General features: G+C 41.1%; 1 protein-coding gene across 1 annotated transcript in view; it reads left to right on the top strand.

The window, feature by feature from the left end:
* The window catches only part of LOC125484821 (sodium- and chloride-dependent neutral and basic amino acid transporter B(0+)-like), a 58,503-nt gene that overhangs the window by 14,378 nt on the left and 17,505 nt on the right, over positions 1-26,620 (top strand). Inside the window, exons 3-9 of the mRNA XM_048605136.1 lie at positions 5,682-5,813; positions 12,772-12,939; positions 17,342-17,480; positions 18,590-18,722; positions 20,187-20,327; positions 23,256-23,484; positions 24,830-24,955. Of these exons, the coding sequence (XP_048461093.1) occupies positions 5,682-5,813; positions 12,772-12,939; positions 17,342-17,480; positions 18,590-18,722; positions 20,187-20,327; positions 23,256-23,484; positions 24,830-24,955 (1,068 nt within the window). The remainder of the gene's footprint in view (positions 1-5,681; positions 5,814-12,771; positions 12,940-17,341; positions 17,481-18,589; positions 18,723-20,186; positions 20,328-23,255; positions 23,485-24,829; positions 24,956-26,620) is intronic.

Raw genomic sequence — 26,620 nt, 5'->3', positions numbered from 1 at the left:
GTGTGTGTGTGTGTGTGTGTGTGTGTGTGTGTGTGTGTGTGTGTGTGAGTAGAGTTATATGTTGATATTTTCCAGTAGTTAATCTGTGGTTGGCATGCATTGATCTCTTTATCTATTTATTTATTTATCAATCATAGATAGTTAGATCAATCATAGGTAATAAAGAGACTGATAAAGATTGGTTGTATTCAGTTTTGAATATCTGTGCACCAATCTTTATTTTGCCCTCTGTTAATTTCATAAATTTGAATCATAATCAATTTGGATACGTTTTACGTAAGTAAAACATCAGTAATGAGGATACTAATAGGATTAAAGAACAACAGATCTCTGGGACCTGACAGTTTCCATCCGAGAGTGTAAGAAAGTAGGGGAGCTCTAACTATAATCTTTCAATGTCCCCTCGCTACAGGAGTTGTCCCTCTGGATTGAAAAATTGCACACATTACTCCACTTTTTAAGAAGGGTAGAAGAGGAAAATCAGGGAATTACAGATGAGTTAGCCTAACATTTGTGATGGGGTACTGGTTGCTGTCTCTGATCAAGAATAAAATAACTGAGCACTTCAAAATTTTTCAGTTAATCGGGGAGAGCCAGAATAGATTAATAACAGGCAGATCATACCCAACAAACCTCATTTAATTTTTTTAAGTGACTAAGGTAGTGGACAAGGGAATGTCAGTGGTCATTGTTTGTATGGACTTCAGAAGACATGTGATCAATTGCACATACAGATTGTTAACTAAGGTAGAAGTCCATGGAATTGAGGGCAAATTACTGATTTGGCTCGGAAATTGGTTGAGTGGCAGGCAACAGAAAGTAAGGATAATGAATAGGTGCTCAAATTTGCAGGACGTGACCAGTGGTACCCAAAAAGGATCTGTGTTAGGGACTCATTTATTCATATTATTTATTAACAACTAAGATAATAGTATAAAAAATCATATATCCAAATTTGTTGATGACACAAAGTTAGGTGGCATTGTAGACAATGTAAACAACAGCATAGCATTAGAGGGATATTGATAGACTAAGTGAATGGGCAAAACTGTGGCAGATGAAGTTCAACGTCAGCAAGTATGAGGTTATTCATTTTGACCAAAAAAGGTATAGATGAGGGTACTTCCTAGATGGCATGAAGTTTAATACAGTGGATGTCCAAAGAGACTTGGGGGCTCAGGCGCATAGATCTTTAAAATGCTATGAACAGGTGCAGAAAATAATCAAGAAAGCTGGTGGAATCTGGCCTTTATATCTCAAGGGCTTGAACACAAGGATGCAGACATTGTGTTGCAGTTATATAAAACCCTGGTTAGACCACAACCGAAGTACTGTGGGCAGGTCTGGGCACCACACCTTAGGAAGGATATATTGGCTTTGGAGTGAGTACAACATGGTTTTACAAGAATGACTCCTGGACTTCAGGGGTTAAGTTATGAGGCGAGATTATAAAAATTATGCCTGTTTTCTCTAGAATTTAGAATGATAGGAAGTGATCTGATTGGAATCATCAAGATATTAACAAGAAAAGACTGGGTAGATAAAGATAAACTATTGCGACTGTTTGAGGATTTTACAACTGGGGGCATCATTTAAGAATTAGGGGAAGGCCATTAAGAGGGATGTTAAGAAGCATTTGACACACAAAAAGTGGTAGATGTTTAGAACTCTCGTCCACAAATGATTGTTGATGCTGGATCAGTTGGTAATTTTAAATCTGAGATAGATACATTTTTGTTAAGCAAAGGTATTAAGGGATATGGGCCAAAAGCAGGTATGTGGAGTTAGGCCACAGATTAGCATGATTACATTGTATGGTGGGACAGGTGTTCATGGGACTGAATGGCCTCTTCCAGTTCCTATGCTCCTGGTTTGCTTTCTGTGAATTCTTCGGCATGATCGGTTGTTTCCTGTGCTTGATGACATCACTATTATAGGAATCCTAATGACCCCCTTTGCACCAGCTCCACAGTAACCTCATAGAGGGGAACCCACACCAGAGAAATGACGAGATCCTTGTGGGCAACTTTCTTTGAGGTCAGAGGTCAATGCCATCACCTCCAGTGATGACAAAATCCGGATCATTTATGTCATTGAACTGGGGAATCATTTATAGTACTCAGTAAATAATAGAGGTATGATTAATGCTTTTTTAAAACAAAATCATTCACAGGATAAGGGCATTGCTAGCTAGGCCAGCATTTATTGTCCATCCCTAATTGCCCACAGAGCAGATAAGAATCAGTCACATTGCTCTGGTTCTGGAGTCACATGTAGGCCAGGCCAGTCCAGAGAAGGATAGCAGTTTCCTTCCTTAAAGGACATTAGTGAACTAGATGGGATTTTCAGACAATTGACAATGACTTCATTAGACTCTTAATTTGTTCATTAAATTTGATTTTTTTTAAAAATTGAATTCAAATTCCATTATCTACTGTTGCATGATTCAAACCTGGATCCCCTGGGAATTTACCTCAGTCTCTGAATTACCAGTCCAGTGATACCATTAGACCATTGGCTCCCTGTTGTATAGTGAAAGATGAAGTGAATCTCACAGATTTTAATCTGCTATTTATTAATAAACTGTAGGTTCTGGGAATCATTGAATGTCCATAGTGTGGAAGCAGGCCATTTGGCCCACCGAGTCCACCATGCCCTCCGAAGACTATCCCACCCAGACCCACCCCCTACCCTATACCCTATACCTGTAGCCCTGCATTTTCTGTGGCTAATCCATCTAGCTTGCACATCCCTGAACACCATGGGCAATTTAGCATGGCCAACCCACCTAACCTGCACATCTTTAGACTGTGGGAGGAAATCCACGCAGACACAGGGAGAATATGCAAACTCCATGCTGACAGTGGCCCGAGGCTGGAATTGAATCCAGGTTTCCTGGTGGTATGAGGTAGCAGTGCTAACCACTGAGCCACCATGCCACCATAATGGAGTTGATAGAACCAGCAATAACACGGTGTAGAGCTGGATGAAGACAGCAGGCCAAGCAGCATCAGAGGAGCAGGAAAGCTGATGTTTCGGGTTGAGACCCTTCTTCAGAAATGGGGGAGGGGAAGGGGATTCTGAAATAAATATGGAGAGAGGGGGAGGCGGATAGAAGATGGGTAAAGGAGAAGATAGGTAGAGAGGAGACAGACAGGTCAAAGAGGTGGGGTTGGAGCCAGTAAAGGTGAATGTAGGTGGCGAGTTAGGGAGGGGATAGGTCAGTCCAGGGAGGACGGGCAGGTCAAGGAGGCGGGATGAGGTTAGTGGGTAGGAGATGGGGGTGGGGCTTGAGGTGGGAGGAATGGTTAGGGAGGCGGGGACGAGCTGGGCTGGTTTTGGGATGTGGTCGGGGGAGGGGAGATTTTGAAGCTTGTGAAGTCCACATTGATACCCTTGGGCTGCAGGGTTCCCAAGCGAAATATGAGATGCTGTTCCTGCAGCTTTCGGGTGGCATCATTGTGGCAACGCAGGAGGCCCAGGATGGACATGTCGTCCAAGAAGTGGGAGGGGGAGTTGAAATGGTTCGCGACTGGGAGGTGCAGTTGTTTGTTGCGAACTGAGTGTAGGTGTTCTGCAAGGCAGTCCCCGACATCGGGGAAACCAAGTGGAGGCTTGGGGACCGCTTTGCGGAACATCTATGCTCAGTTTGTGACAAACAACTACACCTCCCAGTCGCGAACCATTTCAACTCCCCCTCCCACTCCTTGGACGACATGTCCATCCTGGGCCTCCTGCGTTGCCACAATGATGCCACCCGAAAGCTGCAGGAACAGCATCTCATATTTCGCTTGGGAACCCTGCAGCCCAAGGGTATCAATGTGGACTTCACAAGCTTCAAAATCTCCTCTCCCCCGACTGCATCCCAAAACCAGCCCAGCTCGTCCCCGCCTCCCTAACCATTCCTCCCACTTCAAGCCCCACCCCCATCTCCCCACTGACCTCATCCGCCTCCTTGACTTGTCCGTCCTCCCTGGACCGACCTATCCCCTCCTTAACTCCCCACCTACATTCACCTATCTGGCTCCAACCCCGCCTCTTTGACCTGTCTGTCTCCTCTCCACCTATCTTCTTCTTTATCCATCTTCTATCCAAATCCCCCTCTCTCCCTATTTATTTCAGAACCCCCTTCCCCTCCCCTATTTCTGAAGAAGGGTCTCGACCCAAAATGTCAGCTTTCCTGCTCCTCTGAAGCTGTTTGGCCTGCTGTGTTCATCCAGCTCTACACCGTGTTATCTCAGATTCTCCAGCATCGGCAGTTCCTACTATATCTTGATAGAACCAGCTCCTGGTTGCCTTCTATTTGTCAACATAGTATGTGAAGTTAACACTATGGCATGATTGCCTTCTACTGCCAACATAGTGTGTTAGATTAACATTATAAAGCTTTCTCTCTACAGATGCTGCCAGACCTTCTGAGTTTCTCCAACAATTTCTGTTTTTATTTCAGATCTCCAGCTTCTGCAGTTCTTTATTTTTTTAAGATATTTATTCCCCATTTTTAGCATTTCTGAGAAGAGTGTGAGACTGGAATCCTATCTAGGTTAGAATACTTGGGATGGCAATGACCTTTTCAACTGAGGCCATGAGTCATCTAGTTAGGTTTTTATAACACTCCAATATAGGTCAATGTCAGTTTTAGTTCTAACATAGAAGTTCCCAAATGTACAAGTTTCAGTTTCACAATTTGTCTTTGGATTTGATTCCTTGTCTCACAGCAGAATCATTGCACTTAACAACATCTCCATGAGTAGCTGGGTCACAAGAAATGAATAAAGACTATTCCAGAGTGAAACCAACAAAACAAGGGAATATCTGGGCATGAGATTTATATTTTAAGGAAGATTAGCATGTTTCTATTAAAGTGTCAGGATGATTAAATTGATTGCATTCAAAACTGAAATGAATGATCTTTGGCGGATGTGTAGGATTGTGATTAATGATTTTGAATTTCCTTTAAAGGCTGCAGTGGGCCTAAAATTATGGAAATTTTCACTCATCCTGTCATTACTGTCAAGTTTTATTCTGTACCCTGTAAAATGGGGTGGGTGCAGGAAGCACTGGTCTGGGTTTTACTTGTAATTTTTTGGAGGCACAAGTGGCACAAAAATGAAGAGAATGGGATAATCCCTGAAACCAGTTCTAGAGGCAGATTCAAGATAGACATTGTGCCTTGATTCAAAATAGGGAAGAATGTATAGGCTGCAGTGTCACTTCTGTTAGAATCAAATAACCCTGCATTTAAGTATTTTATATTCTGTAGCTTCCAAAGGAATGCTTAAACCTCCATCACCTGGAGCAATATCAATATAAGAAGTTTCTGCTGTGATTAATGCTACAACTTCACTGGTGTTGATATCACTTCCAATATCAATGACTTCTTTATGTGAAATGATGCTTTAAGTGTTTGTCAGATGTAATTTGAGACTCACAGGTTCCAGGAACTGTGCTGTTGGCAGCAATGCAATAGGATAACAGTCAACTTGTACATTGTGGCTGTTTTATTTTATATTCAGACACTGAGTAAACTTGTAATCGGCAGGTCACACTGTTCAGTCAATAATAACGCTTCATTTCTCTGTTAATACAAAATTGTTTGTTACCATTCATTTCAAACTGCATGAATAAACTTGGGCACATCCATGGACCCTGTTTCACCTTCCTTTTATTCTATTTTCCAGGTGTATTTCTTATTCCCTATTCTGTCATGCTGGGCCTTGTTGGAATACCAATGTTTTTCTTGGAGTCTTCCTTTGGGCAGTTTGCCAGCCTTGGGCCTGTTGCAGTGTGGAAATCTGTACCAATATTACAAGGTTAGAGGTTATTGAACAATAAATGCTCAGCAACAATTTAAATGCATTTTAATGTTTAATTCATATTAATAAACTAGTTATAATTGTGTGATTAAATGGGGCTGTATGTCAGCCTTGCTGTCATTCTCTTTGAAATCTGAATTTTTGTATGTTTTGCCAAGATAGGTCAGTGATTAACGCTTGATGTTAGTTTTGTTTTTTATTTTTCAAATGCTTTTGATTGTGATTGTATTCATTTCACTTAGATATAACAACTAATGTTCATGACATAGAAAAAATTCCAGGAATTTGGATTAACATTTGCGATTGCTACAAAATGAAAGAGATCACTAAGTCTTTCCTCATGTAATAACATGGCTCTTTGAATATGAAACATACTTTAAATCAGTTGTGATTTCGGAGAGTAAAACTGTGTTTTGTCTCATGATCAGTTTGCCATTATCAAATGAAGAGACATGCTCACGTTTTCACCATTATATGCAAACTGATCTGCTGTTGAGATGGTCTCTCATAGCCTGTACTGTGGAGATGTTATGTCCTTCAGGGCAGAAAATGGTTATATGGTGACACTAGCTCTTGCGTTGAGTCTAGCTTTTAATATGTATGACGTAGTCTTTTCAGGACATATAATTAAATGTTATAAGAGCTCCTGGTTGCCTTCTACTTGTCAACATAGTATATGAGGTTAACATAATGGCATGATTGCCTTCTACTGCCAACACGATGAGTGAGGTTAACTTGTAAAGCTTGCTTATCTTCTAAAATTTGCCTTTCATTTATTTGAGTCTGAACCTCATTGTTTTTCAGAGTCAACCTTTCCTTTGACCATTTAAAGCATGAAACTTGACTAGAAGCGTGCCTGTCCATTGTAAACTAAGAGCATAATATTAGCTCAAACATTTATATGCTTGAGCAATGCAATGAATGTCTGCTGGGTTCTTCAATACTACAATATCCATGCCCAGTTTCTAACATTATGGGAGATAACAAAAGCAGTGGCACATCAGGTAAAACACCCCGGTGGAGGCAAACTCACACCATAGCAAAAGCAGTTACTACCCATTAAAGACAACTTAGTGGCAGAGATTTAGAAAACAAATTGATAAACAATATGACTTTGGAAGCATAGAGTTTGGACAAAAGTTCCTTATCCTTAAAAATAATCCGTTTCTCTGAGTACAGACAGTTGTACATATCTTTAGATGGAACATTAAGCATGAGAAGAATGGAACACATTCCTTATTTTCATTAGAATGTAAATTGTTTCAAGATAAAATACATTTCTAAGATTTCTTTGGCAATAAGAAAAAGTACATTAAATGATGAAAGAGTGCACTTGATTTGGGACATAGGCCGACGCATTACAGAAGGCTTGAAACGTAGAAAGCTGTGTTGCTGATAGTTACTATATAAATGACAGTCTTTGATAACAACAATTACAAAAATCTTTGTTCTTAAGGAAAGAGCAGTATAATTTACATAGAAAAAAAAATCAGAGACACACAGTAAAAGCTGGTGCTTTTTTAAAGGCTAGGTTATGCATAACAAAAAAAACTTATATGGATTTGGCATCCAGCAACACCTTTACTGAATTTACTGTTCAAAAACTTCGTGCAGTTCTATTTTGCAGATCAAGTTATAGGTGAGCTCACGAAAAGAACTCTTAAAAATCTTGCCTTCACTCAGGGCGGCAAGGTGGCTCAGTGGTTAGCACTACTGCTTCATACAGCCAGAGACCAGGTTTGATTTGACCCTAAGGCAACTGTCTCCCTGTGTCTGTGTGTTTCCTCCAGGTGCTCCGGTTTGCTCACAATCTAAAGATGTGCGTGCTGGGCGGATCGTCCATGCTAAATTGCCCGTAGCATCCAGGGATGTGTAGATGGATTGGCCAGGGGAAATGTGAGGTTACAGGGAATGGGTAGGAGGGTGATTCCGTGTGGGATGCTCTTCGGAGGGTCGGTGTGGACTCAATGGACTGAATGGCCTGCTTCTGTACAGTAAGAATTCTATGACTTGACAAGGGGGAGCTCCATGTAATTAGCATGCCCAGTTTTTCTGGGGTCGATTGGATAGATTTTGAAGAACAGGTCAAGGTAAGAATAAACTTCAGGATGAACAGACTCCACATCATTTCAAATAGACAGAATCCTCAAACATCTATTCACCAGTTGTTGGAAGATGTTACAGCAAAGGGCATGAGTGTGGCTTTACTGGAGAGAAATTGTGAGAGAAGATTATTAAGTTAATCATCATATCCACATGAATTAAAACCATTAGGAAGGAGCATTTGTGCAAAAGAAGGGCCATAATCTTGACGTATTACTTGAGGATGGACACAAATATGAAGATATAGTGGCAGACCAGCAACAATGATATGCTTTAGGCATGGCCAATATTCTTGCACTGGTCAGTAAAGCACACAAAACCAGCAAAATCTTAAACATTTATGGTCTGTTGCACTTCTCCAAAGGCCGTCATCTATTTTTTGATATTTGTAGCATCAAGGGACATTGCTATGTGCAGGAAATCTGTTTCCAAAAGCCAAACCAGGCCCCTACAACAAAACACAGGCGACTAACAAGACAGTATAATATTTAATCACCAGCAACAAGGAAACTGTTAACAAAATGCACCCAATGCACCAATGCAAGCACATCAATGAGGTTCAGTCAACCAAAGGAAGGGCAACTTTTAAAAGATAAGCAAGCTTTACAATGTTAACCTCACACACTGTGTTGGCAGACGGAGGCAATCAGGAGCTCTGAAAGGCAGTGTAACAGAAGATAAAAGCTAAAATCAACACAGGAGCTAGTGTCACCATCTAACCACTATGAAGCCTGACTGACGCGCACCTCAGCAAGTGACGGTCCATGGTACAGGCTATGAGAGACCATCTCACAGTGTACAGCAGGGCAGCAATTGCATACATTGCGAGAATCACACTGCAGTGCCAATGTGAAGCTCTCATTGGATTCCTGGTACATTTAGATACACAATTACCAATATGTACACGGTGCAGTCTCAAATCATGACATTCAAACCAATCCCACTGTGGTGGCACAGGCCACATGTGGTGCAATTGAATTAGTCAAGAATTGACAAAGATATAACTTTGAAGTAGGAATTAAGCCAGATAGCCAAAATGATTGCATCTGACTTACAGAATGGCTTATCCAAAACATAAAGGTATTCCTCTTGATCCGCACCTTGATCATCTATACAATGAAATTAAATGTGCACTGAAGGCTGACGTGTTACACTTTGGACAATATGAGCTGTTGCCTTTGGCCGCAGTTGCAAACAACAGGGACACATGAGCATTGAAAAAATGGTTGGCATGTCAATCTATGCACTGACCAGGGATAAATGAGGATATTCAATGACTCATGAATGCATGTGAGGCATGCCAAATATATAAACAGAGGCAGCCTCTGTATGCATATGATATTTCATCCACTTTTCCAGCAAAAGTAGCAACAGACCTGTTCATATCGCATGGGGGAGATTACATCCTTGTGACAGGTTAGTTCTCTAAATCGCTTATTGTTCCATGATTTAGCAACACAATGAGCACAACTGTCACTGGCATGATAGCAGCATTTTCAGATTATTTGGTGTCCCAAGTATAGAATCTCCAAAACTGTACACCGGGCAGAGATTGTGAGTTAGAAATACAAATTCTTGGATACCAGCAAAGGTTTCTAAAATATGCAACTAACCCAAATCATAGAAATTCATTACAGCACATGGTATTACATGATGAAGGAACAGAAGCCACCTCGGAACAATTTATGACAGACCAAACATGCATGAAGAGATCAAGAGTGAACTCTTTGATGATGTTGTGTGGTGAGGTTGAGTTATAGCAACCAGCAGCAACTAACTAAGTTGTCAAACAAGTGCAGCAGGGATCAATGCATATGTTTCCAGTTGGACATACACTCACCCAGCCAGAAAGAATTGTCAAACTTTACATTGAATTTTGAAATGTTAATCTTTATACTCTATCAAATTAATTCCATGTGCATCTGCACAACCATGTTTATCTATTTTGGAAAATTTATCCTTATTCTATTGCAAAATTTTTGCGCAGACACTGTTTTACCTTAGGAATGTAATGCTTGTTTGTAATAGTGAATTGTAATACATGTTTGTTGGTCTCTTCAATCCCATGATATTCACACCCAGTTTCTTATGTTATGGGGCATCATGTAAGCATTGTCACATCAGGTAAAATACTTTGTTGAAGATAAACTCATACCAACAGTTGCTAGTCTCCTTTGAATTAAATAAAAGCTAAATCACAAGATATGGGTTAGCAGTGCAGTTAGTCCTGAGCTGCATTGAGAGCTCTAGAGCTGAAACTGTATCCTCAGGTTAAGTTGGAAAACAAGGATCCTTGGTAAAAAGTTCTAATGTGTGTATTACAAGTTGGGCCAGGACTGGGCCCAGCCAGTTAATAGTTGATGGAGTTCAGTGTTTCAGTGGTTAGTCTTTAGGTTGAAGAATGCTCACTTGGACATCAGATGAGAAGATGACCAGTGGGAATAAACCCTCAAATGAGATAGACATTGAGGAAAAGGAGGACGAGCTAAAACTATGAGGTTGTAGACTTGCTCACCAAAACAGTGTGCTTGGTTGCAATCAAACCTACCTGCTCAGTGAGCAAGTCTACAACGTCATCCACAACCTGAGCTACAAATCTTCTCAAAAACTTTAGAACTAAAACTAACTCTGGCACCTTATCAGTGGTGACAAGTTCTTTGATGAGCTTTTTTCTTATTCATTCATGGAACTTGTTTTCGCTGGCTGGGCCAGCATTTATTGCCTGTTGGTAGTTACCCATGAGAAGTAGTGGAGAGCTGCCTTCTTGATCCACTGCAGTCCATATACTGTCGGTTTACCCACAATGCCCTTAGGAAGGGAATTCCAGGATTTTGACCCAGTGACTGTGAAGGAACAGCAATATTTTTCCAAGTCAGGATGGTGAGTGGCTTGGAGGGGAACTTGAAGTTGGTGGTGCTCCCCTATATCTGCTGCCCTTGTCCTTCTAGATGGAAGTGGTCATGGGTTTGGAAGGTACTGTCTAAGAAGCCTTGGTAAATTTCTGCAGTGCATCTTGTAGGTAGTACACACTGCTGCAACTGAACGTCAGTGGTGAAGGGAGTGGGTGCTTGTCGATATTTTGTCAATCAAGTGAGCTGCTTTGTCCTGGATGGTGTCAACCTTCTGGAGTGCTCCTGGAGCTGTACCTTTCCAGGCAAGTGGGGAGTATTCCATTACCCATCTGATTTATGCCTTGTTGATGATGGACAGGCTTGGGGAGTCAGGAGGTGAGTTACTCACTGCAGTATTCCGAGCCTCTTACCAGCTGTTGTAGCACTGTGTTTATGTGGTAAGTCCAGCTGACTTTCTGGTTAATGGTGACACCCCAAGGATGTTGATAGTGATATTTAGTGATGGTAACACCATTGAATATCACAGAGCAGTGGTTCGATTGTCTCTTATTGGAAATGGTCATTACCTGGCAATTGTGTGGCGTGAATGTTACTTGTCACTTGTCAGCCCAAGCCTGGATATTGTCCAGGACTGCTTCAGTATCTGAGGAGTGGTGAATGTTACTGAACATTGTGCAATCATTGGCGAACATCCTACTTCTTACGTTATGATGGAGGGAAGGTCATTGATGAAGCAGTTAGAGATGGTAGGGCCTAGGACACTAACCTGAGAAACTCCTGTAGAGATGTCCTTGAGCTGAGATGACTGACCTCCAACATCCATATCCAACTTTCTGTGTGCCAGGTACGACTCCAACCAGTGGAGAGCTTGCCCTTAGGTACTCATTAATTCCAGTTAGCTATGGTTCCTTGATGCCACACTTGGTTGAATGCGGCCTTGATGTCAAGGGCGGTCACTTCCACTACTCCTCTAGAATTCAGCTGTTTTTTTCATGTTTGAACCAAGGCTGTAATGAGGTCAGGAGCTGAGTGACCCAGGAGGAACCCAAACTCGGGATCATTGAGCAGGTTGTTTCTGAGCAGGTGCTGCTTGATAACACCGTTGATGACACCTTCTGTCACTTCACTGATGATCGAGAGGGTGGACTGATGGGACAGTAATTGGCCAGAAACAAAAACGGAAGTTGCTGGAAAAGCTCAGCAGGTCTGGCAGCATCTGTGAAGAAAAATCAGAGTTAACATTTAGGGTCCGGTGACCCTTCCACAGAACAATAATTGGCCAGGTTGGATTTGTCCTGCTTTTGTGTACAGAGCATACCTGAGCAATGTTTCACATCATCAGGTATATGCCAGTGTTCTAACTCTACTGGAAGGCCTTGGCTAGGAGAGTTGCAAGTTCTGGAGCACAACTATTCAGTACTGTTGCTGGAACGTTGTCAGGGCCCAAAGCCTTTGCACTATGCAGTACCTCCAACTGTTTCTTTACTTCATCTGGAGTGAATTGAATTGGCTGAAGGTTGGCATCTGTGATGCTGGGGACCGCTGGAGGAGGCCAAGATAGATCATCCACTCATCACTTCTAGCTGAAGATTGTTGCAAATGCTGATCAAATCTAGCACCTAATGAGACAATGGCAATAATAGAGGGATAGTTATGAGAACAGAACAATGTTCTCTTGTCCAATTCTTGTTTAGGTTCTGAACCTAATCCTCTGTAACTTTATCATAATTTCTGAACTCTGAGTCTGGCCTGTACTTATCTTTCCTGTTCTTGAATATAAAGTTGATGGCTTGTTGTTAACCTAATAAGTTCAAACTGGGGAGGCACAAAATCAATCATCCATGGCTGCCTTATCTCAAAACACTGTCTCCTCTTTTCTCTCTCAAATTGCATTAAACATATTCTCGTTGGAAATACATTACAATTCAATTCAAAAGAGCAATTTTATTTCAAATTAATGGTACTGTTTCTAACGTCTTTTTCCTTTGTTCAATTTTAAGGTGTTGGAATCACCATGGTCCTTCTGATTACAATTGCCAATATTTCTTATGCCTGTATCATCAGCTACAGTCTGTACTACCTGTTTGCTTCCTTCCAATCACCCCTGCCGTGGGCAGACTGCTTCAGTTGGTGGGGAGCAGATGAAACATGCAGCAGGACTTCCAAAGGTACAGTGCTCACTTCTAGTGGGAACATTCAGTAACTGTATTTCATTCTATTGATCTGAGATAAAATAATCAATGGTTTTGGTGACCATCTTCATTATGGTTGTACAACACAGCTGCAAGGATCATGTCACTGAGTCACTGAAGTGAAGGATTGTCAATAACAATTGTTTATAGACAAGAAAGATGCTTCAAAGAAACTAATTCATCATTCTTTTAGTATTGCCCCTGTTGGTCATCCTTAGCAGCTGTACTCTACCTGGACTATGGATATAGGGATGCTAAGATAGTTCTAGCCTTTTATTATCACTACCTACATTATCACTTTAAGATTTTGGAGAAGATTTGTAGCTCAGATTGTGGATGAGGCTGTAGACATGCTCGCCGAGCTGGTGGGTTTGGTTGCAAATGTTTCATCACCCTGCTAGGTAACATCGTCAGCATGCCTCCGGTGAAGCGTCGGTGTTCTGTCCCGCTTGTTATTCATATGCCTCAGTTTGCTGGGGTGGTTGGTATTATTTCCGATTCTGTTTCCCAGTGGTTTGTACACAGATTCTAACTCAATGTCTTTATTAATGGAGTTCCAATTAGAATACCAGGTCTCCAGGAATCCCCTTGTGTGTCTCTGTTTGGCTTGTGCGATTATGGATGTGTTGTCCCGGACGAATTTGTGTCCCTCATTGTCCATGTGTAGCCGTGCCCTAGCAGAGTGACAAAACATTTGCAACCAAATCCACTGGCTCGGTGAGCATGTCTGCAACCTACATTATCACTGTCTGGTACAGAGTTCAGTTTTTCAGTTTGTCTCCAACTCAGGCTCATCTATGTCAAAATTCTCACTCAATATCATCAGTAACACCAACAAATGATTTACATTCACCCTTTGACCCACAGAATTTGGATTGGATGTTGGATTTTGGACCCGAAAGAAAGTTTGAAGGTCAGGGCCAGGACACAGATTTCAAACATCATTGGTTTTGCAAATGGGAGTGAGAATGGCAGCAAGTTTCAGAACAATGTATGTGATACACAAAGAAAGATGGTGGGACAGATAGTGTTTGGAGAGGCAGAGAGGATGCAGAAGGACTTGGACAGACTAAGAGAGTAGACTAAGAAGTGGCAGATGGAACAGAATGTGGCAAGTGTGAGGTTATGCACTTTGGTTGGAAGAATAGAGCGAAGATTATTTTCTAAATGGTGAAAGGCTTCGGAAATCTGAAGCACAAAGGAATTTAAGAGTGATCGTTTAGGATTCTCTTGAGGCGAATGTGCAGGTTCAGTTGGCTGCTGGGAAGGCAAATATATTTTTAGAATTTATTTTGAAAGACTTAAAACGCAAGAGCAGGAATATACAGTTGTGACTGTAAAGGCTCTGTTCAGATAGCATTTGGCATATTGCAAGCAGTTTTGGGCCCAGTATCTAAGGAAAGATGTGCTGGCTTTGGAGAAGGAGGAGGCTTACAAGAATGATCATGGGGATGAATGGTTTGTAATAGGAGGAGCGGTTGAGGACTCTGGGTCTGTACTTGATGGGGTTCAGAAGGATGAGAGGGATCTTATCGAAACTTACAGAATACTGAGAGGCCTAGATAGGGTGGACATGGAGAAGATGTTTCCCCTAGTAGGAGAGACTAGGATCTGAGGGCACAGCCTCAGAGTGAAGGGATGATGCTTTAGAGCTGTGATGAGGAATGATTTCTTCAGCCACAGGCTGTGAAACTCATTTCTGCAGATGGTTGTGGAGGCCAACTCATTGAATATATTTAAGACAGAAAGATAGGTTCTTGATTAACAAGGGGATCATAGGTTATGGGGAGAAGGCAGAAGAATGGTGTTGAGAAACATATCAGCCACAATTGAATAGCAGAGCAGGCTTGATGGACCAAATGGCATATTTCTCTTCCTATATCTTGTAGTCTTATGATCTTATTTTACTTCAAAAATTTTTTGAGTCATCTCTCTCTGGGTTACCAATGTGTGACCTGCAGCTGGTGTTAATTTTAAGTACCAATGGCCTACGACTTGCTTCAGGTGTGAGTGAAGGACAACAGTGTTTGTCCTTATACAATACAATGGGAGGTGCTGTTCTAGTCAGAAAACCCTGTACATATTCTTTCTGCCATTTTACCTCTCAAGAGAAGGTCTGAATCCTCGAAAACAGTTAATTATCTTTCAGATTTTACTCACGATACCTGTTCATTCCCATATATCTGCATTTTGGACTCACGTTCCCATCTGTGTCTCTCTGCATGGGTCCAGGAAGTTATTCTCAATCTTTCTTTATTATAAAGCACACTTTACAAGTTTGAAGCCTGGGAAGTGATCTTATTGGAGTTATGGAATCAGAATTAATTACTTATCAGGATTGATATTCATTTTCTGATCCATTAATGGTAGTTTATCACAAGGCTTTCGAGGGCCTTGTATTACAGTGGTAACGTCCTGACCTCTGACCCAGAAGGTTCATTTCCACTCACCCCAGAGGTGTGTCATAACAAGTGTGAACAAATTGATCAGGGGATGTGGCTGCCATTGTCTATGCCAACATTCATTGTTTATCCCAAATGCCCTTGATAATATGGTGGTGAACTACCTTTTTGAACCACTGCAATGCGTGATAAAGGTAATCATGGATATATATGTTGAAAATGTCAGGACTTAGAATTTGTGCATAAGATGTGGACATGAAAATAGAGTCCGATGTTTTCGAAAAAAAACCCTCAGAAATGTGTCAATATAATAGCTGACGTCTTGTGTGAGGAATTGGGGTCAGGAATCTGAGACCTGAGATCGAGATCAGACAAAGTAGGGAGGCTGTGGTATTGCCCCTGAGGGGGTGGGAGATCTTAGAGCTCAGTGATTGGCTGATCCTTCCTGAGTGGGCCTATGGTTAGCACAGACCAATCAGATCTGAAGGGGCACAGTTAGCACCTATGCAGAAAGTTCTTTGCTCATTTCTCTCATCTGTTTGTGCTCCACAATGCTGACTTTGTTTTTGGCAGCTCCACACATAGTGTATGAGGTACTTCTCTTAATAGCCCTCATTGCCGCTGTCATTAGTGTGAACTGGGGGAGTCCGGTGTGGAATACAAGGAGGGAGTTTCAGTAACTGTACCTAGGATGTACAGTCTGGATAGTATGAGGGACCAATTTAAAGTCATTCATAACCAATGGTGGCTTGAGGGGAAACAGCGAAAGGTTAGGATTGGGTTTTCATTGCCTGAGAGTGTGGTGGAGGTTTCTTTTAATCAAGACATTCAAAAAGGAGCTGGATTATTATTTGAAAAGGATGGGGGTTCAGAGTTACAGGGTGGAGGAACTAGGTGAAATTCTCATTTGGAGTTCTGGTGCAGACACAACAGTTTGAGTAGTCTCATTCTGTGCTATAATAATTTGATGATTCTGTGTGCTGTTACAAAATGGTGATCAACAAAAACATTGTGGCTAGGTCCCTGTGTGATGTTCTTTCACACGCAGGATGTGCTATCGAGTGTCACAGGATGTACCTTCATGGAGTGGGAGCATTTACTATTCGTGTACCTATTTGTATGTTAAGGGAGCTTTTGGGCCACTTAGGGGCAGCATGGTGGCACTGTGGTTAGCACTGCCTGCCTCACACCACCAGGGACCCAGGTTTGATTCCACCCTCGGACAACTGTCTGTGTGGAGTTTGTACATTCTCCCCGTGTCTGTGTGGGTTTTCTCTGGGTGCTCTGGTTTCCTCCCACAGTCCAAAGATGTGCAGGCTAGGTGGATTGGCCATGCTAAATTGCCCATAGTGTTCAGGGATGTGTAGATTAGGTGGGTTATAGGGAGGTGGGTCTGGGTGGGATGCTCTGGGGGTCGGTGTGGACTTGTTGGGTCGAAGGGCCTTTTTCCACACTGTAGGGATTCTATGATCTTCTATGATCTATGATGATTGCACCTACCATTAGTACCAAACGGTTTATGGAAGCCAGTAATTGAAAAGTTCAATTTTCTTTGATGTCATTGGATACCTCTATTGGACATGGTGAGTTGAAAATCCACCCTCCTGGCAAACAGCAGGCCAGGCAGAGTGAACCCACATGTTGTGCCACTGCCCTCCTCCCTCCCAACACTTGAGAAGGCCAATTGCAGCCAGCATATCCATTTAAGACATCACTTAAGGGAGTCAGTTTGCCTCTGGAAGGAAAGGCAGTCCTCAAGCAATCCCACCATGGGTTCAACGAGCGGACACTGGGAAGAAGATAGGCTCTCCATTTCACAGTTTCCTGCCTCAATCCATGCCTCTGATTCCACTTCATATAATGAATGGGGTTGGATTAGGTTAAATCTACCCAGTGACCCTGATTGTACCACCAGAAATGACAACATTGTTCAACAAGGAACTGTAAAATTCTAAAACGCTTTCAACTTTTCCCAGATCCATTCTGCAACTTTACTCTGGACGATGGATATTTTGAAATTGTTAATACAACATGGCTGCAGATGTACAATGAAACTTGTCCAAATGGATCAGAAATCTCTTTTCCTCACCAGGGTCCGGGTGAACAATACTGGGAGTAAGTACAGTTGTTTAGTACGACAGAATTTGAATATTGTTGACAAAGGACACGTTATGTCAAAACTTCCTGTCTTCCATTCATTCAGAAGATTTGCAAGAAATGTTAAAGTGAACGGAAAATAACAGAAACAAAAACAGAAATTACTGGAGAAACTCAGCAGGTCTGGCAGCATCTGCGGAGAGAAAGCAGAGTTAACATTTTGGGTTCAGCAACCCTCCTTCAGAATTGGACCTGAATCGTTGACTCTGCTTTCTCCCCATAGATGCTGCCAGACTTGCTGAGTTTCTCCAACAATTTCTGTTTCTGTTTCAGATTTCCTGCATTTGTTTCATTTTAGTGGAAAATAACTGGTATGCTGTATGTGAAGAGAGTTCTGATTGGTTGGCATGTGAACTCTGATTGGTTGAGTTATTGCCATGAGGAATGTGCCCATTGGAGCTGATTGACATTTACCGGGAAGATTTTGTTTAAATTTAAACCAGGAGGTTGATAGATTGGTCAGGGCAATGCCCGAGTTAATGGCTATCGCCTATTTTGTTCATTTGAATTGGGGCAGAGCCTTGTAAATATTCTTTCTGTCTACAAAGAAGATCCCTATGTATTAGTATACATAATTTCCAGTGCATGCAAGTGTGCTATGCTGAAAAGTCATAATTGTAGCTTTATCCTAAACTTAATGTAAGTGTAATTATTTGAACACCCAGGATTACACCTCTGACTGATTTCCCAACTAGAACTCAAACAAAGAGGGTTAATTTGACTATTCCATTTCAAATACAATTTTGAGCACAGGGCAGAGACCATTAAGGCATGCCAGGACTTTTTTACATGCAGTTGCAGATTCAAATACAGCAAACGTACCCACACTATTTTTTTTTTAAAAAGCATTTATCTTTGTACAAATGTTAATAGAAGTAGAGAGAAAAATCATAAAGGATACCAAAATTCAGTAACCGTTCTCTTATTTAAAAGTAGGACTTATTCTGTTCCAACTTAATATTTTTAAAATCCTTGTACATTGCACTAAATACTCAGATACATTGAATACATAGTATCTCTGTGTAATAAACAGTACCCTTATTAACATTTCTTTTTTTATTATTCAGCAAAGCAGTTTTGCACCGTACAAGTTCATTGGATGAGACTGGGGAGATAGTCTGGTATTTAGCTCTCTGTCTACTTCTAGTCTGGCTGATGGTTGGGGCAGCAGTTTTGAAAGGAATCAAATCTTCAGGAAAGGTAAATGATTGGCAATGAAGAGAATTAAAACTGGTGACAAAGTACAGATTTCTGTAAGATTAAAACTAGAACTTATTGATCGTTTGTGAAGTGCATGATTTATCTCCCAGGATGTTAACAGTGTCTCTTTTGGAATGGCGGTGGGGAGATCCATAATTCATCAACACATCAGGCCTGAGGGATATCTGAAGATCTTTCTCCTGGGGGAAAGAACAGGAGTGTCTCCAGAACTAAAACTGACGGTTTGAGACCCTGAGTGGGGATGCAACCTCTTGAGCCACATCAGGCCTAGCCCCTCATGGAGGGAAGTTCCATACACAGTCTCACATTTACAACTGCTCAGATCATGATGTTAAACAGCTTACAAGCTTATTTCATGCATGAATTGCAAACTTAGAAGACCACAGGTTCACTTAATGCATTCAGTCGTGACTCAGCAAAAGAACTGGTGTACATTTGCAGGAAGCAGTCCATGTGAAAGTTATTTGAATGATCAGGCACCCAACTTGCAGGTAATATGATGTAGAACAACATCTGCTATTGCGTTGTTTAAGGTTTAAATGCAGAGGAATGTTTTCAGAGGTGTCATGGTGAGTTGCTGATTTGGACAAGCAGTGACACTGGGCAGATAAAAGACTATGTTCCCTAGTCACACACAGGCTGCAACGAATTTGGAGGCAGCAATGACAAGATGGTGAGAAGCAGTATATTTTCACTCTGGTTCTCCTCCGATGCCTTCTACTGTGTACGTGATCTTGTCCTGCAAGAGATAGAAAACAGGAAGTGATTTCTTGTTCAGTAGTCATCAGTAGTTTCCACAGAGTATAGCTCCCCTTTGAGGGGAGACTGCCTTTAAGAGGAGCAGATATGTGCTCATGCTGCTCAATTACCTGTCAAGTGTTCAGCCAAGAACTGTGGGTCCTGCTGTGAATGACACAACAACCAGTGAAATGAAGAAGCTGAAATAAGTTTGAAAAACTGCTTATCTTAATAAGAACAGACACAAATTGGAATACCTACATCTGAAAATTGAACCTAACCAAATTTTAGCCCCAGCAATTTCCCTAAACCCCTGAAATGTGTCCCTCATTCTGAGGGTTTCAGTGACTGATACAGGGACTCTGGGGAATTTCTAATTGCTCTGGAAGGCTGGGCAGGACTGGGGGAAATGGTTTTGCAGATTAGGGTCAGGGTTTTATTTGCTATTTTTCTGGACTATTAGAATAATAAAGAAACCTGAAATGCAAAATGTTGAATATATTCATGATGGTCTCATCAATTCTCCTGAATAAATCTGTCATTTCCCTGAATGTGATTAATTATAAAACTAAAATTAATATTGTAGAATTTTCAACATGTAGCTCTCTGATTATATTCCTATTAGTTTACAATCAGTTGCATCCATTAAAGTAAATGTTGTACCGGCAATACAGGAAACTCTAAGAATTTACTCTCCATTCTCAGGCTGTTCATTCCACTGTAATGATCCCATATGTGGTTCTGACCATACTCCTGATCCGAGGGGTTACCCTGGAGGGAGCCTCTGAAGGAATTGACTTCTACATCGGAAGCCAGTCAGACTTCTCCAAACTGGCTGACGCTGAGGTGAGTTCAACAACAGAATTGGTTGAATATCAGAAGTCTTTTATTCATTTAATTGTTCCTTGTTTTTATCTGCTTGAGATGTTAAAATTTAAAATTTGAATGTTACTTTCGACCTCTTGTTTGAATGCGGGAAAATCGTTTGCAGATGTTCCGATAAGTTAACTGAGACTTTGTGATGAATTCTAATGAGTTAGTTTATGGTTGTAGTCATCTTGGTATGAACAGGAGGGAAATGATGCCAAGGGCTAGGACGATGAGATTGGAAACAATTGGATGAAATCGGCAGTGGGATACAAGGATTGTTTATTCTCAGTGCCTCTTTCTTTCAGTTAAAATCACTTATGAAACTATGTCATCAATATTTGTTTAATATACATTTGTGGGATGCGGGTGACGCTAGCTGGCCAGCATTTGTTGCCCATCCCTAGTTGCCCTTGACATCTCCTGACTTGTTTAATGTCAATTGTTACAAAGTTGGGTGGATTAATTGTGATGTGGAAGGCAGGAAGCTATAATTGTAGTTCCTTTAAGAGATTAGTGCTTTGTACTTAGAATTCTCTTTTAAATTTGTATGTCTGTGAGCAGCAGCTGACGTTGCCAGTACAGAGAGCCTCAAAAAGCGAAACAAGTGTACCAAAAATGCCTTACAGGTGGCAGGCAAAACATCAGTCTTGTTTTGATGTTGTGACAATGAATTTGAATTTGGCCAATTGAGTTGAATGAAGCACCTAGAAACAGAAAGCCAATTGAATTTAAATCTGATGGTGTTGACAACCTGAAACCAATAATATTATAAGAATTTGATTATGTCATTACGGGTATATAAGACGAGGGCATTTGGAAAATCAGACAAATCCAACTGCCACCTACCTGAGTTAGCACATTCAGCTCTTGGAGAAAGCCCATCGAATTAATTGAAGGTACCATGGTATTTTAGCTCAAAGTCCTCATTGAAGAAATTATAGACATAAAATTTCCCTGAAAGCAGAAGTAACGGAAGAAAGGCATTTGTGAAGACAGCGGAGATGACAGAAAATCCCAGAAGACAGTATGTGTGAACTTGGAAAGATTAAGCTTTAGTTTATTGCTTCTTATTAATTGGGTATATTAGTGGGACTTGTCTTTATTTAAACAGCATTCCAATTAGGGAGTTGTTAGTAGTCTAGGAGGGGATTGTTGGTTTGTTCGTAGTTTTGTTAATTTGTTCATTGTTGGGTTAAACAAATAAATTGTTTCTTGTGACTTGCAAAATGGAGATCAGGAATTTTCTTTTAACCACTCTTTTAATAGATTACGAGGGGAAAGATGAGTTTCTCTGGGTGTTTTGGGAGTAATTATTAGAGGGGAACCCCTACTCCTGTCATAACAGATTGGAGCTTGTGTTTTAGTTTAATTATCAGAGGGCTTTGGCCATTCCCTGTTGTAACACAATGATATTTCATGTTTATCTAGCAGTGGAAGATAGAATTGTCACAATATCATCTGTACCTGGGATCTGACTGTAGACAGAAGGCAACTCAGCATCTGCTTAAGCAAGTAATTTGTAGGATTGCAAAATTTACAGCACATAAACTGAGACAGTGAAGGAAATCTAACTCTCAGTGGATGAACACAGTGTAGTTCAGGAATAAAATGCAGAATTTTATGCTCTTCCAAATGACAATTTTGGTAGCAGCGGCCCATGGAATTGGGTGGGAAAGTATCTGTCAGGAGCTTCTTGCCTCTCGTCAGACTATTGTGGTGGCAGGAAGGTTCATGGATGGATTTTGATTCTCTGCCACCAGTTACGGTGTTTAAGTGGCCAATGAATGCCCATTGAAGGGTCTCTTCCCTGGTTCAGCACCTACGTATAGGGACCAGGGGAAACATCATGAGGGAAGCCTAAAACAAAATCCTGGTGGATTCATTTCGGGCTTCCAGGAAGGCAGTTTCACCTGTTCAATACCTGTTTGAAGGATTCTACTTCTTCTTGTAGGAGGGAGGGCTGGGCGAAGCTGCTGAGATCTAAGATCCTTGTCTTTCATTTAATCTTCCCCTCCACCCTCCCCAACCGTCCTTCCACAGCAACAATAGTAATGTGACTCCACACATGTAATAAGTAATTTACAATGCCAAGGAAGATTAACTATCAGTAATATCAACATTTTATCAAATGGCGACTGAGATTTGCAATAACCAGTTTCTTTTTTTGAGCTTAATTCGAAGGTACAGTGCATGTACAGAAATTTCATGCTGAACAGTATTTGTAAATATCAGGGGATGCCAGTTTTCAAACAGCAGAGTGGTGCACACCAGGTATTTCTCTGAATTTCTGAGTGCAACCTGAAATTGTTGTGGGATTTATACAGAAATAGCAGGGAGCACCTTTTGCCTCACCGTATAAGTTTTAATTGGTTGATTACAAATGAGCACCCAGTTTGACATTCATTCCTATTTTAATTCAGATTTAAATCATTTATATGATCCAGATTAACCCCAGCGTGTGCAGTTTACATTCGCCTTACAGAGAGCAGTGCAGAAAAATAGTAATGTCTTTATGGAAGATCTGATATTTAATCTAGTGGCGTCTTATTTCTGTTTGATATGAGTCTTAGTTTTGGGGGGGAAAATCTTTCCTTTGCTGTTTTCATGAAGAAAATGGAGGTCACTGGGTGACAAGGAAACAAACAAAGTCACTCTCCAACAAACATGACTAACTGTGGAAAACATCAAATCTCCTGGAGGGAAGTTGGCAGCAAGGAGTCGAAGGGAGATCGAATGATGGCCCCACTATTTAGTGGAAATAGTGTTGATCAGAGCGAGGTAATTCAGTCAGATCACTAGTAAGCTGCTGGACTAATTCACTCTTTGTGGTCAATGTAGTTTTTCAGTTGAATGAGTTCAAGTGAAATCTCCCTGTGATGATGAATTCTGTCTTCTATTTACCAGGTGTGGAAAGATGCTGCAACACAAATTTTCTACTCGGTCTCAGTGGGTTGGGGCAGTTTAATCACATTGTCATCCTACAACAAATTCCACAACAACTGTTATCAAGATACCATCGTTGTCTGTGTTGTTAATTGCGCTACAAGTGTGTTTGCGGGATTTGTCATCTTCTCCACTCTTGGACACATGGCTCATGTGCAAAACAAGCCTGTTTCAGAGGTTGCACAGTCAGGTAAACGCAGGGTTAAACATACTGTACTGCTGGAGAATGGCACATCATGAAGTGTCTCATTTGTTAGACATGTATGGGGGACAATAGGGCACCTGGGACTGCGTATATTTTGCATTGAGTCAATGGGATTAAAGGATTGAGAAAGCAACAGATGAATGATTGAGAAGGATGGTAACAGGCCAAAGGCAAACACAAGAGAGGTGCTAAGAGAATTCAGTAAAGGAAATATCAACTTCTTCTGTATTATTGGAATCAGTGCATGATAAAGTTCTCATGGAATGAGTTTGTTTATTGGTGGCTTCTATTTCTGGATTTGATAACTTGGGAATGGTGCAGTAATTATTTCAGTGGTGAATAGATTACAGGACAACCTGCGTATCTGTTTGGGGACGACCATACCAACCACCGACCTTCTTCCTCCTCCTGGTCCTTCTCCCAAGGTGCATCTGAAGTCCTGGAAGCAAGTTTTGACAGATGCAGCAAACTTCTAGTGATTTGGAGATGTCCTCCATTGAACTTTATTTGACACATTAAGCCAGTGGCTTGCTCCACCATGTTCCCATTGGTAACAAGTGTCCCAGCAGTAGGCCAGCAAGAGAAGGCCTGGACATTCCAGCTGCTCCAAACTCCTTGCTAAAAACTCACCACTGCCCTCTAATAACACTGAAGCTGGAGGAGTGCATTGTCTCCCTCTCATCTACTACTCCGCTGATAACAGCATTAATTTAAATGTTTTACCCAGTAACCAACATGAGCAATGATATAACTTAACTAGATTGGGTTTAGACTTAGATCCATCAACCAGGTTTCTATAAAATTATTAGAGACAAACTGCAGAAGCTGGAATCCAAGGTGGACACAGCAAGCCAGGCAGCATCTGGAGGAAAGGAGCAGTCAACGTTTAGGGTACTCGAGTCCTGAAGAAGGGTAATACCCAAAATGTTGACTGCTCCTTTCCTCCAGATGCAGCCTGGCTTGCTGTGTTCTTCCAGCCTCCTGTTTGTTTTCTTTAAAATTATTGATTCATTATGAAAGTAGCACTTATTCAGCAAGTGTGTAGAACCAGTTAACGTAGTTTGAGAAATGAAATTATAAGCCTTCTACATATGCAACTCACAATTACCACGTCACAATTTCACCATTCTGAATTATTCATCTCATTCCCAAACGTGTATCCTTATGTTCAGGGTGCGCCATATGGTGTGTTCCAGAAGTAACTGGAATCTTCCAGCCAAGACATTTTGAATTTGGCTAAACATTAATGACTGTAAGGAATTAAAAGTAGCGGTGTATGTCAATTGTAAGCAGGATTAATACTGTCATTTGTCTTGTATCCATTGTTTAGGTTTGGCTTTAGCCTTTATTGCCTACCCAGAGGCCCTTGTACAGTTGCCGTGGGCAACTTTATGGTCCATTTTATTTTTCTTCATGCTGATCACTCTCGGGCTTGACACACTGTTTGCAAGTTTTGGTAAGAATGACATCTTTTAAGCTTAACAACAATGTTACTTAATTTAACCAATCTTCTTACACTTTTTTTTCATAAAAGGAACTTACCTAAATTATGTTTGGAATCTAGGGTTGGGAATTACTGTTGGTGATTTTATTGCACGAGAAAATAATGTTACCCTATAGTCATATTCTCCACAATCCCTTAATGGAACCTCAGCCTGATTGACTGAAATGTGTTCCAAGTTGCAAAGAAATACTCAGGTCAATATTACCTAACATCTGGAAGATTTGGAATGGAATTCATGTTTAATTATTTTTCTATCTGCCTTCATGTTCAATCTCCCTGTTGAGCATTTATTTCCTTTCCTTGTTATATAATACAACTTGTATTTCTGCTTCTGGCCAGTTTCTGCTGCCACGTTCTAGGTGTCTGAGTATAATATATATAATTTTTGATGTCCGTCCAAACCCTCCTTATCAGGAACAGGATCTGTTAAAGTGCATTGAGCAACAGTCATGATTTGATTCAGTTACTGGACTAATCTGGAAGCCTGGATCAATGGCCTGGAGACATGAGAGAGCAAACCTCACCTCTGTCAAAAAAGAACTGCAGATTTTGAAATCAGAAACACAAACAGAAATTGCAGGAAAACTTCAGCAGGCCTGACAGCATCTATGGAGAGGAAACAGAAAATAGTGTCCTGAAGCGGGGTCACTGGATCTGAAATGTTATTTCTGCTTTCTCTCCACAGATGCTGCCAGATCCGCTGAGCGTTTCCAACAGTTTCTGGTTGTGTTTCAGCTCTGTCTGAGGAATTTGAGTTCAATCAAATAATTCTGGATTAAACAGCACTGCTGTCAGTAATTTTGACTGTAGAGCTTTCATTGTGTCAGAAAAACCCATCTGGCACCTGATGCCTTTTACACAAGGAGATTGTGTAGATGAGGACTACTTAAAAAAAAAACCTCAGAACCATAGTCATATGCTAGACCCTGAAATCCTTGATGTGCATTTTGCTTCAATGCTTTGTTATTAAAGAATCCAACAGAATATTTATTGCAGGTCACTGTTATATGCAAACATTATATTCACATATACTTCTTGGTTAGTACGAAACTACTCAATTACAACATGCCGTGCAGTTTGTCAGTGTGTCATGCTTCAGGTGGCTCCAGTCAAGATGTATTCTGAGACCTTTTTACTCTTAGGTCACATAATTATGCAGGTTTAAATCATGTCTTACAGGATAAACTTACGTACTAAATGTGAAGCATAAAACAACACTCCCCTCTGAAATAAACTGGAAAGCCACTCAGCTGTGGCTCATTGCTTTGATAGTAAAAATAAACCAGATGAACTGCCTGGCATTGGAAACAACAAAGACACAATCTTCCTAGTCAATGCTGCAAACTCTTCTGCAGTAGAATCTGGGCAAGCTCTCCGACACATTGTTGACCCAACTGTCTATTGTAGTTCTCACTGGATCATAGCTCACAGCCCATATCTCAATCTTCCATCACCCACCCTGAGATGGTGAGTTACTGTCAGGAGACATTGGCAAGCCTCCATATCCCAAGATTCCACCCATGGACAGAGAAATCTCTTCTCATTGACTCCTCCCGTCTTCTTGGCTGTTGTCTCTCTGGTGTAGATCAATAATTAATCATTGAGAACATTCAACCT

Source organism: Rhincodon typus, chromosome 14 (genome assembly GCF_021869965.1).
Source record: "Rhincodon typus isolate 14 chromosome 14, sRhiTyp1.1, whole genome shotgun sequence".
NCBI lineage: Eukaryota > Metazoa > Chordata > Chondrichthyes > Orectolobiformes > Rhincodontidae > Rhincodon > Rhincodon typus.
The sequence above is the reverse complement of the archived record's forward strand: the minus strand, read 5'-3'. Positions and strand labels throughout refer to the sequence as shown.